This window comes from Palaemon carinicauda, chromosome 31, assembly GCF_036898095.1.
Source record: "Palaemon carinicauda isolate YSFRI2023 chromosome 31, ASM3689809v2, whole genome shotgun sequence".
NCBI lineage: Eukaryota > Metazoa > Arthropoda > Malacostraca > Decapoda > Palaemonidae > Palaemon > Palaemon carinicauda.
The window spans coordinates 84204314-84220657 of NC_090755.1; the positions used below are offsets into that span (position 1 = coordinate 84204314).

The 16344-nt window shown below is 36.5% G+C and overlaps 1 protein-coding gene across 1 annotated transcript in view; it reads left to right on the forward strand.

Annotated features, from left to right (window-relative positions):
- LOC137624593 (fibrinogen C domain-containing protein 1-like) overlaps positions 1-12068 on the forward strand; it is a 25640-nt gene extending 13572 nt beyond the window's left edge. The window contains exons 7-13 of the mRNA XM_068355542.1: positions 387-523; positions 1700-1830; positions 4090-4221; positions 5134-5266; positions 7967-8093; positions 10018-10209; positions 11811-12068. Coding sequence (XP_068211643.1) covers positions 387-523; positions 1700-1830; positions 4090-4221; positions 5134-5266; positions 7967-8093; positions 10018-10209; positions 11811-11946 — 988 coding nt within the window. The 3' untranslated portion in view covers positions 11947-12068. The remainder of the gene's footprint in view (positions 1-386; positions 524-1699; positions 1831-4089; positions 4222-5133; positions 5267-7966; positions 8094-10017; positions 10210-11810) is intronic.
- Positions 12069-16344: the final 4276 nt, after the last annotated feature.

Consider the following 16344-nt stretch of genomic DNA (forward strand, 5'->3'; position numbering starts at 1 on the left):
TTCTCCTGTTTGAGGGTACACTATTCTATCTTATTTCTCTTCCTCTTTTTTGAAGTTGTTAGAATTTATATATGTATGACTTAATTTAAAGTTGTTACTGTTTTTGAAATATTTAATCTTAATTATTCATTAATTCTCCAGTTGTTTATTAATTTCCTTATTTCCTTTCCTCACAGGGTTAATTTTTCCCATTTGGAGCCCTTGGGCTTATATCATCCTGCTTTTCCAACTAGGGTTGTAGCATTGCTAATAATAATAATAATAATAATAATAATAATAATAATAATAAATAGAAAGTCTCTGGCTATACTTTAGCAACCCTATCTTGATCATACATCCTATTATTTTCATCTTCAAGGAAGTAAATGAAACCTTTTTGCTTGCAGCCAACTAAACCACCTTCAGAAGGGAATGGTGACCAAACAATATCTGAAGCAGAGTCTCAACGAGATGAAATCTCAGCGTCAGTCTCTCTCTTTCCCCATGGTACAACCCCGGGCGAGACAAGGACAGGCGAATAAAGGTTAGCATCTGAGAAGCATATTCAGTTTGATTTTGTAACTTGAATTTATTTATTTAGGTGTTTATTTACCTCGTTTTACTCTTGGATGTTCTTATATTGAATTGTAGACTTATTCGAAGAAATTTTTTTTTATATCGACGATAATTATACAAAATAAAAAAAGTTTCATTGAAAAAATGCAAATATATACCATTTAGGCCTAATCATGTAGGTATTTATCTAATTCGTTTTAGGCTTGGATATTATATATTGCAATGTAATCTTATTTGAAGAAATTATTTTTCATATAGACGATAATTATACAAGCAAAAAAAGGTTTGATTAAAATATGCAAAAATAAATACCGTTTAGGCCTACTCCTATAAGATTTTATCTACTTCATTTTGATCTTGTATATTTCATATTGAAAAGTAATGTCATTAGAAAAAAGAAATATATCAACGATAATTATAAAAGCAAAATAAAAGTTTCATTGAAATAAATACAAGATGAATACAATGAGTGTTACTATAATTATCCATCAAATAGGTTTGTGGTGGCCTATTGAACACGTCCCTGCCTAGCGATCCCCAGACTGGGGTTCGAGTCATGCTCAAATTCGACAGTCTCTTGCAGTGTCTGCAACCTCACCATCCTTGTGAGCTAAGGATCCGGTTTGGTGGAGCCTATAAGTCTATCTGCTGAGTCATCAGTAGCCATTGCCTTGCCCTCTCTGGTCCTAGCTTGGATGAAGAGTGGGCTTGGGCGCTGATCAAATATATGGTCAGTCTCTAGGTCATTGTCCTGCTAGCTAGGGCATCATCACCGTCCCTTGTCTCTTTTAAATGTTTAAAGGCCGCTCATGAATGGCAGAGGCAAGGGACAGTGACATTGCCCTATCAAGCAGGACAACGCCGTAGAGACTAACCATATATACATATGATCAGCGCCCAAGCCTCCTCTCCATCCAAGCTAGGACCAAGGAGGGCCAGGCAATGGCTGCTGATGACTCAGTAGATAGACCTACAGGCTCCCCCAAACCCCCCTTTTTAGCTCATAAGGATTGTAAGGTTGCAGCAACCAAAGAAACTATCGAGTTTGAGCGGGACCCGAACCCCATTTTGGCGTTCACCAGTCAGGGACGTTACCACATCGATCACCGCAACCCTATTAATGAGCTGACTTTAAACTTTACAGAACCGGAGGACTGCTGGAAGATTCTACAAAAAGGCAAGAAGAAGTCTGGAGTCTACAGGATTCAGCCCATCTACTCAACCGTTCCCTTCTTCGTCTATTGTGACATGGATACGGACGGTGGGGGATGGACGGTGAGTGAAACCATTGCTCTCTAGTCTTTGGCAGTGTTATAGCCTCTGTACTATGGTCTTCCACTGTCTTGGGTTAGATTTCTCTTGCTTGAGGGTACACTCAAGCACACTAATTTATCTTTTTTCTTATTTCCTTTCCTCACTTGGCCATTCTCCCTGTTGGAGCCCTTGGGCTTTTCCAACTGGGGCACTCCAAAATCGAATCATTGTTCTCTAGTCTTTGGCAGTGTTATAGCCTCTGTACCATGGTCTTCCACCGTCTTGGGTTAGAGTTCTCTTGCTTGAAGGTACACTCAAGCACACTAATTTATCTTTTTTCTTATTTCCTTTCCTCACTTGGCCATTCTCCCTGTTGGAGCCCTTGGGCTTTTCCAACTGGGGCACTCCAAAATCGAATCATTGTTCTCTAGTCTTTGGCAGTGTTATAGCCTCTGTACCATGATCTTCCACTGTCTTGGGTTAGAGTTCTCTTGCTTGAGGGTACACTCAAGCACATTAATCTATCTGTTTTCTTATTTCCATTCCTCACTTGGCCATTCTCCCTGTTGGAGCCATTAGGCTTTTCCAACTGGGGCACTCCAAAATCGAATCATTGTTCTCTAGTCTTGAGTAGCGCCGTAGCGACTGTATCATGATCTCCCACTGTCTTGGGTTAGAGTTCTCTTGATTGAGGGTACACTCGGGCACATTATTCCATCTATTCCCTTATTTCCTTTCCTCGCAAGGCTATATTCCCTGTTGGAGCCCCTGGGCTTGTAGTATCCTGCTTTTCCAACTAAGAGACTCCAAAATCAAAACATTGTTCTCTAGTCTTGGGTAGTGCCGTAGCCTTTGTACCATGGTTTTCCACTGTTTTGGGTTAGAGTTCTCTTGCTTGAGGCTACACTCAGGCACCCTATTCGCTCTGTTTGCTTATTTCTTTTCCTCAAAGGGCTGTTTTTCTTGTTGGAGCCCTTGGGCGTATAGTATCCTGCTTTTCCAACTAGGATGCTCCAAAATCAAACCATTGATCTCAAGTCTTGGGTAGTGCCATAGCCTCTGTACCATGGTGTTCCACTGTCTTGGGTTAGAGTTGTCTTGCTTGAGGATATACTCACGCACACTATTCCATCTGTTTGCTTATTTCCTTTCCTCACATGTCTATTTTCCTTGCTGGAGCACCTGGTCTTGTAGTATCCTGCTTTTCCAACTAGGATACTCCAAAATCAAACCATTGATCTTAAGTCTTGGGTAGTGCCATAGCCTCTGTACTAGAGTTGTCTTTCTTGAGGATATACTCAGGCACACTATTCCATCTGTTTGCTTATTTCCTTTCCTCATAGGGCTATTTTCCTTGTTGGAGCTCTTGGGCTTGTAGTATCCTGCTTTTCCAACTAGGATACTCCAAAATCAAACCATTGATCTCAAGTCTTGGGTAGTGCCATAGCCTCTGTACTAGAGATGTCTTGCTTGAGAATATACTCAGGCACACTATTCCATCTGTTTGCTTATTTCCTTTCCTCACAGGGCTACTTTCCTTGTTGGAGCCCTTGGGCTTGTAGTATCCTGCTTTTCCAACTAGATACTCCAAAATCAAACCATTGATCACAAGTCTTGGGTAGAGCCATAGCCTCTGTACCATGGTGTTCCTCTGTCTTGGGTTAGAGTTGTCTTGCTTAAGGACATACTCAGGCACACTATTCCATCTGTTTGCTTATTTCTTTTCCTCTCAGGGCTATTTTTCTTGTCGGAGCCCTTGGTCGTATAGTATCCTGCTTTTCCAACTAAGATACTCCAAAATCAAACCATTGTTCTCAAGTCTTGGGTAGTGCCATAGCCTCTGTACCATGGTGTTCCACTGTCTTGGGTTAGAGTTGTCTTGCTTGAGGATATACTCACGCACACTATTCCATCTGTTTGCTTTTCCTTTCCTCACATGTCTATTTTCCTTGCTGGAGCACCTGGTCTTGTAGTATCCTGCTTTTCCAACTAGGATACTCCAAAATCAAACCATTGATCTTAAGTCTTGGGTAGTGCCATAGCCTCTGTACTAGAGTTGTCTTTCTTGAGGATATACTCAGGCACACTATTCCATCTGTTTGCTTATTTCCTTTCCTCATAGGGCTATTTTCCTTGTTGGAGCCCTTGGGCTTGTAGTATCCTGCTTATCCAACTAGGGTTGTAGCTTAGGTAGTAATGATGATAATATGTATAGAGGTCCTATGGTATATCCTACCATAGTTCCTTAGTTCCCCCTTAACTGTAGCAAATATTCCACAGGTTATCCAAAGACGTGAGGATGGATCTGTAGACTTCCTTCGTGAGTGGTCCGACTACAAATATGGATTTGGTAATCTAGCTGGAGAATTTTGGCTGGGGAATGAACAAATTCACCTCCTGACAAGTCAACATGTAAGAAAACTCCTTTTTGCTGACATAATGATTTTGTAATTTTCAAATAATTTCAGAACTAGTTTGTATGTAACTGTCATAGAAAATGTTGGTGTCAAGTCAACATGTAAGAAAACTGCTCTTTGCTGACGTAATCATTTTGTATTTTCAAATAATTTCTGGACTATTTTGTATGTAACTGTCATAGAAAATGTTGGTGTCAAGTCAACATGTAAGAAAACTCCTTTTTGCTGACATAATCATTTTGTATTTTCAAATAATTTCAGGACTAGTTTGTATGTAACTGTCATAGAAAATGTTGGTGTCAAGTCAACATGTAAGAAAACTGCTTTTTTGCTGACATAATCATTTTGTATTTTCTATTAATTTCAGGACTAGTTTGTATGTAACTGTCATAGAAAATGTTGGTGTGAATATTTGCTTTATAATACTCTTGTTGATATGGATATTCGCTTGATAATACTCGAATGATATGGATATTTGCTTCATGGTACTCATGTTGATATGAATATTGCCTTGATAATACTCAAGTTGATATAAATATTCACTTTAAAATACTCATTTTGCTATAAATATTCTCTTTACAATACTCATGTTGATATAAATATTCACTTAATAATACTCAAGTTGATATGAATATTTGCCTTATAATACTCATGTTAATATGATAGTCAAGTTGATATGAAAATTCACTTTAAAAACTCAAATTGATATGAATAATTGCCTTATAGTACTCATGTTAATATGAATATTCTCTTTATGATACTCAAGTTGATATGAATATTTACTTTGCAATACTCAAATTGATATGAATATCAGTCTTATAGTACTCATTTCATATGAATTTTGGCTTTATAATACTCAAGTTAAAATAAATCTTCGCTTCATAATACTCCCTAACACGACCCGTAGGTTTCCAAACTGCGGATCGACATAGCAGACTTCGACCAACTGGAGGCACACGCCATGTACTCGGCTTTCGCCATGGGCTCAGAATTGGAGGGCTACTCTCTCAAGATGCTCGGAGAGTACTCTGGGGATGCAGGTAACGAATACTGGTCTTCCACTGTCTTGGGGTTAGAGTTCTCTTGCTTGAGGGTACACTAAAGCACGCTAACCTGTCTGTTTTCTTATTTCCTTTCCTCACTGGGCCATTCACCTTGTTGGAGCCCTTGGGCTTTTCCAACTGGGGCACTCCAAAATCGAATCATTGTTCTCTAGTCTTTGGCAGTGTTATAGCCTCCGTACCATGGTCTTCCACTGTCTTGGGTTAGAGTTCTCTTGCTTGAGGGTACACTAAAGCAAACTAACCTATCTGTTTTCTTATTTCCTTTCCTCAGTGGGCCATTCTCCTTGTTGGAGCCCTTGGGCTTTTCCAACTGGGGCACTCCAAAATCGAATCATTGTTCTCTAGTCTTTGGCAGTGTTATAGCCTCTGTACCATGGTCTTCCACTGTCTTGGGTTAGAGTTCTCTTGCTTGAGGGTACACTAAAGCACACTAACCTATCTGTTTTCTTATTTCCTTCCCTCACTGGGCCATTCACCTTGTTGGATCCCTTGGGCTTATAGTATCCTGCTTTTCCAACAGGTAGACAAAATCAAACCATTGTTCTCTAGTCTTGAGTAGTACCATAGCGTCTGTACCATGATCTCCCACTGTCTTGGGTTAGAGTTCTCTTGCTTGAGGGTATACTAAAGCACACTAACCTATCTGTTTTCTTATTTCCTCTCCTCACTGGGCCATTCTCCTTGTTGGAGCCCTTGGGCTTATAGTATCCTGCTTTTCCAACTGGTAGACTCCAAAATCAAACCATTGTTCTCTAGTCTTGAGCAGTACCATAGCGTCTGTACCATGATCTCCCACTGTCTTGGGTTAGAGTTCTCTTGATTGAGTGTACACTAAAGCACACTAACCTATCTGTTTTCTTATTTCCTTTCCTCGCTGGGGCATTCTCCTTGTTGGGGCTCTTGGGCTTATAGTATCCTGCTTTTCCAACTGGTAGACTCCAAAATCAAACCATTGTTCTCTAATCTTGAGTAGTACCGTAGCGTCTGTACCATGATCTCCCACTGTCTTGGGTTAGAGTTCTCTTGCTTGAGGGTACACTAAAGCACACTAACCTTTTTTCTTATTTCCTTTCCTCACTGGGCCATTCTCCTTGTTGGAGCCCTTGGGCTTATAGTATCCTGCTTTTCCAACTGGTAGACTCCAAAATCAAACCATTGTTCTCTAATCTTGAGTAGTACCATAGCGTCTGTACCATGATCTCCCACTGTCTTGGGTTAGAGTTCTCTTGATTGAGGGTACACTCGGGCACATTATTCCATCTGTTCCCCTATTTCCTTTCCTCACAGGGCTATATTCCCTGTTTGCACCGACTTGCAAGGGTGCTCTTTTAACTCAGAAAAGTTTCCTGATCGCTGATTGGTTAGACAAGATAATTCTGACCAATCAGAGAGCAGGAAAATTTTCAGCGCTAAAAGGGCGCCCCTGCGAGTCAGTGCAAATGCGCCTCATTAAGAAAAAATGAGTATAGAGAAATTACTGAGTAGTTTATAAATTATACAAAATAAGAAAAAGAGTTCTCATACATTTTCTGAAGCTTGAATTTATTACTTTACTTTAGAGGTCAGACAATAAGAACTAAGGTATTATTATTATTATTATTATTATTATTATTATTATTATTATTATTATTATTATTATGTCTTGCTAAACTACAACCCTAGTTGGAAAAGAGAGATGCTATAAGCCCAGGGGCCCCAACAGGGAAAATAGCCCAGCGAGGAAAGGAAACAAGGAAAAAAAATATTATAAGAATAAATACATTAATATAAATATCTCCGATATAAAATATAAAAAATAACAAAACAGGAGGAAGAGAAATTAGATAGAATAGTGTGCCCAAGTGTACCCTCAAGCAAGAGAACTCTAACCCAGGACAGTGGAAGACCATGGTACAGAGGCTATGGCACTACTCAACTCTAGAGAACAATGGTTTGATTTTGGAGTGCCCTACACTTTGTTCAGTGGCCAATTTTCTCTTGGTAAGGGTAGAAGACTCTTTAGCTATGGTGAGCAGCTCTTCTAGGAGAAGGACACTCCAAAATCAAACAATTGCTCTCTAGTCTTGGATAGTGCCATAGCCTCTGTACCATAGCCTTCCACTGTCTTGGGGTAGAGTTCTCTTGCTTGAGGGTACACTCGGGCACACTATTCTATCTTATTTCTCTTCCTCTTGTTTTGTTAAAGTTTTTTATAGTTTATATAGGGGATATTTATTTTAATGTTGTTACTGTTCTTAAAATATTTTATTTTTCCTTATTTCCTTTCCCCACTGGGCTATTTACCCTGTTGGAGCCTCTGGGCTTATAGCATCCAGTTTTTCCAACTAGGGTTGTAGCTTAGCAAGTAATAATAATAATAAAAATAATAATGATAATAATAATAATTACTTCTCTTATTTCCTTATTTCCTTTCCTCACTGGGCTATTTACCCTGTTGGAGCCCCAGGGCTTACAGCATCCAGTTTTTCCAACTAGGGTTGTAGCTTAGCAAGTAATAATAATAATAATAATAATAATAATAATAATAATAATAATAATAATAATAAATCCTTTTTACAGCTATGACGGCCAAGTCCCATAAAATATATAAAAGTGAAATTTCGTATTTCAAATATGTTAATCATTTAAGATAAAGAAAAAATCCACGAAATCTAAAGAACAAATCCTTCCAAACAGGTGACTCCCTGAGATACCACGTAGGCAGGAGATTCAGTACCATAGACGTTGACAACGACGCCTGGCCAGAAGCGAGCTGTGCTAGAGATCACGCCGGTGCGTGGTGGTACAGGGCTTGCGATACAAGGTCAGTTGGTTTACGTGAGTCTACATAATAGGTTAAAAGTATGCGTAGCTGTTTATGAAGTATTCAAATGAACTTTCTGCACCATGGTCTTCTACTATCTTGGGTTAGAGGTCTCTTGCTTGAGGGGGGACACTCAAGCACAGCTGTTCTGTTGCCTTATTTTCTTTCATCACTGGGCTATTTTCCCTGTTAGGGCTCTTGGGCTGATAGCATCTTGCTTTTCCAATAGGGGTTGTAGCCTAGCTATTAATAATAATAACTTTTTGTACCATGGTCTTCTGATATCTTGGGTTAGAGGTCTCTTGCTTGAGGGTACAATCAAGCACCACTGTTCTGATGCCTTATTTCCTTTCCTCACCGGGCTATTTTCCCTGTTGGTTTACGTGAGTCTACATAATAGGTTAAAAGTATGCGTAGCTGTTTATGAAGTATTCAAATGAACTTTCTACACCATGGTCTTCCATTGCCTTGGGTTTGACTTTTCTTGCTTGAGGGTACACTCAAACACCACTGTTCTGTTGCCTCATTTCCTTTCCTCATTGGGCTATTTTCCCTGTTGGAGCTCTTGGGCTTAGAGCATCCTACTTTTCCTTCTAGGGTTGTAGTTTAGCTAGTAAAAATAATAACTTTCTGTATCATAGTCGTCTACTCTCTTGGGTTAGAGTTCCCTTGCTTGAGGTTGCACTCAGTCACACTATTCTATCTGTTTCCTTATTTCTTTTCCTTACTGGGCTATTTTCCCTGTTGGAGCCCTTGGGAGTGGAGCATCCTGCTTTTCCATCTAGGGATGTAGTTTACCTATTAATAATGATAATTTTCTGTACCATGGTCTTCCACTGTTTTGGGTTAGAGATCTCTGTCTTGAAGGTACAATCAGGCACACTATTATTATTTGCTTCCATATTTCCTTTCCTCACTATTTCCCTTTTGGAGCCCTTTGGCTTATGGCATCCTACTTTTCTAACTACGGCTGTAGCTTAACTAGTAATAAAAGATAACTTTCTGTAGCATGGTCTTCCACTGTCTTGGGTTAGAGTTCTCTTGCTTGAGGGTACACTCAAACACACTATTATATCTGTTTCTTTCTTTCCTTTCGTCACTGGGCTGTTTTAAATGTTAGAGCCCTTAGACTTTTAGCACCCTGCTTTTCCAACTAGGGCTGTAACTTAGCTAGTAGTAGTAGTAGTAGTAGTAGTAGTAGTAGTAGTAGTAGTAGTAGTAGTAGTAGTAGTAATAGGAGTAGTAGTAGTAGTAGTAATAACAACAACAATAATAATAATAATAATAATAATAATAATAATAATAATAATAATAATAATGAAGAATCAAGCACTGATATTTTTCCACCAGGAGAATGAGGCTGATTGATATTTATTTTATATAACAAATAGCACTAAGATAGTAATTTTTGTTACGCAAAAGGAGTTTACAGTATTTAAATATATATATTTTTTTTTATATTATGACTGCACACTACCCCCTACGTTTTCATGAGAGATGGAGAAAAGGAAACTCTATGTAACCAAAACAGTTGTATAATCTTCTAAACATAGCTCAAATTGCGTTCGTCATATTAGAGAGGGAGCTATTTTACATAATTTTCGTTATTACTGTTATCATATGCCAAGCTGTTTGACCACAAGGGCCAGGCAGTCTAGAACAACAACAAACGGTATGAAAATCAGTCCGTTATGACAAAAGAACTGAAGAATAAACCATAAAAGAAAGAATTATACAAATATCAATATCAACGTAACTACACACAAAACGTATTTATTGTTAGTATACTGTTCTGATATGATTACTTGTAGGCTACTCAAACAATTTCACGGAAAAGTATTAAACTTGAAATGCATGTCTGTGGTTCACTCACACCCCACCCCATAAAGATTATGAAAATATCTAAGGCTTCTTCCACCCACAGCAATTTAAATGGACGTTACCTCCACGGACCGGTCCCTCCAGATCACGAATACACTGGTCTGTATTGGTACGACTTCAGAGGACCTCTGTATTCCCTCTGGCGTTCTCGGATTATGATAAGACGAGGTGGTAGCGTTGGGGAACCCATCTTCAAGGATCTCAAAAAGCTGCAGAGCAGTATGTCAACGCCAAGGTAATTCTGTAAAGGGTTGGTATTGTTTCTCAAAAAGCTACAGGGTAGTGTGTCAACACCAAGGTAATTCTGTAAAAGGTTTCCATTGTATTGTTTCACAAAATCTACAAAACAGTATGTCAACACCAAGGTAACTCAATAAAGGGTCTCTTTTGTATTATTTCTAAAAAAAACTACAGAGCTATATGACAACACCAAGGTACTTCTGGAAAAGGTTTCCATTGTTTTGTTTCTCATAATGTACAGAACAGGACGTCAGCACCAAGGTAACTCAGTAAAGGGTCTCTATTGTATTATTTCACAAAAAGCTAAAAGCTGCAGAGCGGTATGTCAACACCATGGTAATTCTGTAAAGCAGTGGTTCCCAACCTTTTTCCTGTCATTTCCCCCCTGCACCCAGTGCAACCCTCCAGATTTCCCCCTTCATGTGTATGAGGGAAAGAGTAGTTGAAACACACTGTGACGACTTACTAATTTATTTTTCCATTAAACAAATATATTGATAAACAAATAGTTACAGAGTAAAATGGATAGAGAGCGGTTAGTAACAACTAACCGCATAGCCATAGAGCTATGAGGTTAGTTGTTACTAACCGCTCTCTATCCTTTTTACTCTGTAACTATTTGTTTATCAGTATATGGAGAGCGGCTAGTAGCAAAATAAAGGACTTTTGTTTATTCTTCTACTTCAAAATTGAATTAGTGAGAAGGTTGAGGCTGCTTCTTTTGCACCAGTGTATCAATATCAGGGCTAGCTTTATCACCTGATACTTTTTTTAGCTAGTAGGTAGTGTAATTATTTCCCCCCTGGTAGCTTCAAATTTCTCCCCAGGGGGAAATTTCCCCCAGGTTGGGAACCACTGCTGTAAAGGGTTTCTGTTGTTCCTCAAAAAGCTACAGAACAGTATGTCAACACCAAGGTAACTCATTAGAGGGTTTCTATTGAATTGATTCTCAAAAAGCTACTGAACAGTATATCAACACCAAGGTAACTCAGTAAATTGTGTCTTGTGTATTGTTTTTCACATGTTTTCTATTTGTCCAGTTTCTCTTAGTATTTTCTAAAAAGAAGATATTTATTAGATAGCTATTCATATTTTTTTTTTTTTAGTGTTTTCCTTATATGACAGAAAACAATACTTTGTTCTGGATTAGTAATCATAAATTTGGAGCTTGTTTCATGAAAAAAAAAAAAAATGAACTACAAGATTCATTGTAAGGTAATGCAAGAATAAATTAATAAAAAAACCAGCAAATCTAGACATACTGCATTAACTATAATGTGTCCAATTGGGGGTATATACTATCTATAGTCAATTCTTTATAGGCACTATACTCAATTTTTTTTAATGAGGCGTATGTGCACCGACTCGCAGCGGTGCCCTTTTAGCTCGGAAAAGTTTCCTGATCGCTGATTGGTTAGAATTATCTTGTCCAACCAATCAGCGATCAGGAAACTTTCCCGAGCTAAAAGGGCACCCCTGCGAGCCGGTGCAAATACGCCTCATTAAAAAAAATGGAGTATAGTGCCTATAAAATTTGTCTATTAAGCAATACGTAAAAAAAAAAAGATTAATTGAATATTTTTCTTTTCGAATCAGTCCAAATATAACGGAACAGGAGCCTACGAGACCTCAGGAGACCCCAGACCCCAGGGGCCACCCTGACCAGACCTTCTACAACCCCGAACATGACCCTTACGCTGCATACGATTATGCGTATGACCCTTACGGGTAATCTAAATTTACGCATCATATTATAGTAAATAGTAGATTTTAAAAGTTGAATCAAGAAAGGAAAATGAAGTGATTGCATTAAACTTTTTTTTGTGTGTGTTTGAATATGTTTAAAAGAGGGTTTCCTATAATAGAATTAATGTCTATTGTAGATAAATGACATTAAAATGCATTTTATGATAGATAATAGATTTAAAAAGTTGAACTAAGTAAGGAAAATGAAGTTTGATAATATTAAACTTTACTGTGTTTGAATATTCTTAATAGGGGTTTCCTCTAATATGGTTAATGTCTACTGTAGACACATGATATCAAAAGGTACTTTATAATAAATTGCATATTTCAAAAACTGAATCTGAAAGGAAAATGATGTTATATATCTTTATTGTTTGAATATATTACAAAATTTTGTTCTTAAAAGATTAATGTTTACTGTAAACAAAATAAAAACATCAAAATGTACTTTATAATAATCAATAGATTTTAAAAGTTGAATCACACAGAAAAATTATATTAAATAACTTTATTGTGTTTGAATGTGTTAAATATGATTTTCCTCTAATAGAATTAATGTTTAGACAAATGAATGAGATAGTACACTGGTTGGAGTTATACATTTCCTATTGAAGTCTCTGAACTGTTCTGAGCATGCTTTCCTTGTATGAAATAATATATAAGTATAAAATTGATTACGTGAAGAAAGAAATACACAAAACCAGATCAGAATTATGCTATATGTATGTATGTATGTATGTATGTATGTATGTATGTATGTATATACATATATATATATATAATATATATATATATATATATATATATATATATATATATGCCTGTATATATATATATATATATATATATATATATATATATATATATATATATATATATATATATATATATATATACAGTATATATGTATATACACGCTATGAAAATAGATGATAATAACAGGAATTTATCAAATATATAAAAATCTCATAATCTTCAATTAATGGATATGTCAACAAACTACCACTAACTCCATTAATAAATTTGGAAAACTGGAAACCGAGAAAGTCTTTAAATAAACAAATTAGAAATAGTCAAAGTTATCATTTATGCTTTCCTGAATTCATTCATTTGTATAAGAGACAAATTATTTAACCACATTTGAATATTCTTGAGTAGTGATCTTCCAGATTTAAAATAGAAATAAGATGAAGGCAATTTGTAGATTTATAAATTTGTTTACGAAAATATTCATTAGGAAATTGTGATACAGTAATGAGTCAATACTCATATGAATATTTTCATTAATGTGTCCTTAGTCTACCAACTCTCTCTCTCTCTCTCTCTCTCTCTCTCTCTCTCTCTCTCTCTCTCTCTCTCTCTCTCTCTCCAATGATCATTACTGTTATGATGTCGGGTTATATCTAATAATCTCTCTCTCTCTTCTCTCTCTCTCTCTCTCTCTCTCTCTCTCTCTCTCTCTCTCTCTCTCTCTCTCTCTCTCTCTATATATATATATATATATATATATATATATATATATATATATATATATATATATATATATATATATATATATATATATATATATATATATATATATATATATATATATATATATATATATATATATATATATATATATATATATATATATATATATATATATATATTACACACACACACTCATACATAGTTGAGGACTATGAAGAGCGAAGTAGATGATGAATGGAGAAGTATTGAATTAAAAGCACACGTAGAGACGACTGGCGAAATCTAACCGAGGCCCTTTGCGTCAATAGGTGTAGGAGGAGATGATGCTATAATATGCTGTGATAAATGTATATAAGAGTAACAGTATGTGGGGAGTAAGAAAAACAAGTAAAAAATAAACAATTACTCAGTTGAGAGCAGTCTTTTGTAATGTCAAAGGTAAAACTCAATTTCCAGCAATGAAACCAAGGTTTGAGTTAGCCTTATTTTGCAATGCCAATAGTCACACTACTATATATTTAAAGCTAAAGAATAAGAAAAAAATCATAATGTGTGGGTTTCAAATAGTTAAATCTTAAATTATATTCAAATCTATAGAAAATGTCACCCCAGCACAAATAAAATACATGGATAAGTGTTAAACTCAGCAAGATCATAGATGCCAGACACCGCCATAATGTTGAAATCGTAACGGAAATGACTGACAGGTTTTTCTCACTGTTTTGTTTACATCAGCGATAAAAACTACATTAGCCACCTGAGATAAGACACTTTAAATTTCACCGGAAATTCGCTCTGAAGCTAATTTCTGATAGCTAAAGTAAATATGTTTTTTAAAGCAATTTTCATTAAATTTGACTCATTACAAACACACTTTTAGCAATACGTAGGCTATAATCTAGAGTCTTTGAGTTACCTTTACTCTCTCTCTCTCTCTCTCTCTCTCTCTCTCTCTCTCTCTCTCTCTCTCTCTCTCTCTCTCTCTCTCTCTCTCTCGGCCGTCGCGACCGGAGGAACGGGGAGAGACCTAGTAGTCATAAGTCTGGCAGTGCTGTTGAGCGGGACCGTGTGTGTGTGTGTGTGTGTGTGTGTGTGTTGTGTGTGTATATATATATATATATATATATATATATATATATATATATATATATATATATATATATATATATATATATATATATATGTGTGTGTGTGTGTGTGTGTGTGTGTGTGTGTGTGTTTATATAGATGGCCAGACATTTGGTCTTTATTATTATTATTATTATTATTATTATCATTATTATTATTATTACAAAATAGGCTATAACCCTACTCGAAAAAGCAAGATGCCATAAGCCCAATCCCTCCAACAAGGGAAAATAGCCCAGTGAGGAAAGGAAACAAGGGGAAAAAAAAACAGTATCAGTAGGTTATAGGGTTTAGTTAGGGTAATACTGTATGTCACCCTGTCAAATGTAGGCCTACGTTATTTCCATTCAATTTTTCCTGCAAGGGAAAGTGACAATACTCTAGCTAGCAGGAAAATATCCTAGAGAGTAAAGACCTGACTACATACAGTATATGATCAGAGCCCAAGCCCACTCCATATCAGAGGGTTTAAACCCTGCTCCATATAAGCTAGGGCCAGGCTGCAGGCAGTGACGGCTGATGACTCAGCCGGTAGATCTATGGGATATCCCCAAGCCCCTATTCTTAATAAAGAAAAATATAAACTTCGCTTAGCAATGCTTTATCTATTGATTAAACCAATTCTATTGATAATCTTCAACTCGTAGAATCTATCAAACATATTGTTCTTCATCTCAGTTTAGCAGGCGGAACTCTACCTCTTCAAAATCAGATCTGAACTAATATCATAATTGGCAACTTGTCTATCTTAAAAACAAACTAATATGACTGATCGCTAAGCTGGCAATACTCTAAAAACGTTGTAATTTGGAATACAGGAACGTTTTATTTTGAACAGAATTTACAAGAATGTTGCACTGCTCATAACTCCCTTAATTCAATCGTTGTCAATGGATTACCATAATTCATTATGTATATATATTTTTTTTTAACATATTAGGCGAATTCATTAGTATTTCGGCTAACTTTTTTATCAGTAGTATCAGGTAATTAATTTTTCTCTGAATTCCTTGAGCGGATATGAGTAATTGAAAAAAGCACAGAGGTAATATGAAATTAGCTTTGTTGCCGTTGCCAGACGTAGAAAATTTACAACGTAATTAAAGTTATCTTTAACGGCATTTTTTTTGGGTAGAAATTAAATGTATTTTGAGTAGCAATACATATTAAAAAGTTAAATTAATATCTTAATTCCCTACCTAAATATTAGGAGAGGTTTCGCCGACCATCGAATGAAAGCCAATTTCAGTGCAATAAATCTCTCTCTCTCTCTCTCTCTCTCTCTCTCTCTCTCTCTCTCTCTCTCTCTCTCTCTCTCTCTCTCGTTATCTACAACACTATTATGTCTGTATCACTGATAATACCTTAAGTATAAGTGATGTTATCTTCGAATAGCCCTTTGTTACAAATACAGTGGTTTAACTAAATCTAATATCACCATTATGATTGGCTTTCATAGCTACCGCACGGGCGCATTCATGTTTAGGCCTACTATTATTATTAGCCAAGCTACAACCCTGATTTGAGCAGTAGAATGCTACTGGGAAATTGCAGTGAAGATGTTAAGAAAAGAGCCACTGTTTTAAGTTCGGAGTTCTCTTGCTTGAGGGTACACTCGGGCATACTACTCTATCTTATTACTCTTCCTCTTGTTTTTTTTTTTAAGTTTTTATTGTTTTTTTCTAGGAAATATCTATTTTAATGTTGTTACTGTTCTTAGAATATTTTATTTTTTCCTTGTTTCCTTTCCTCACTGGGCTATTTTCCCCGTTTAGGGACCCTG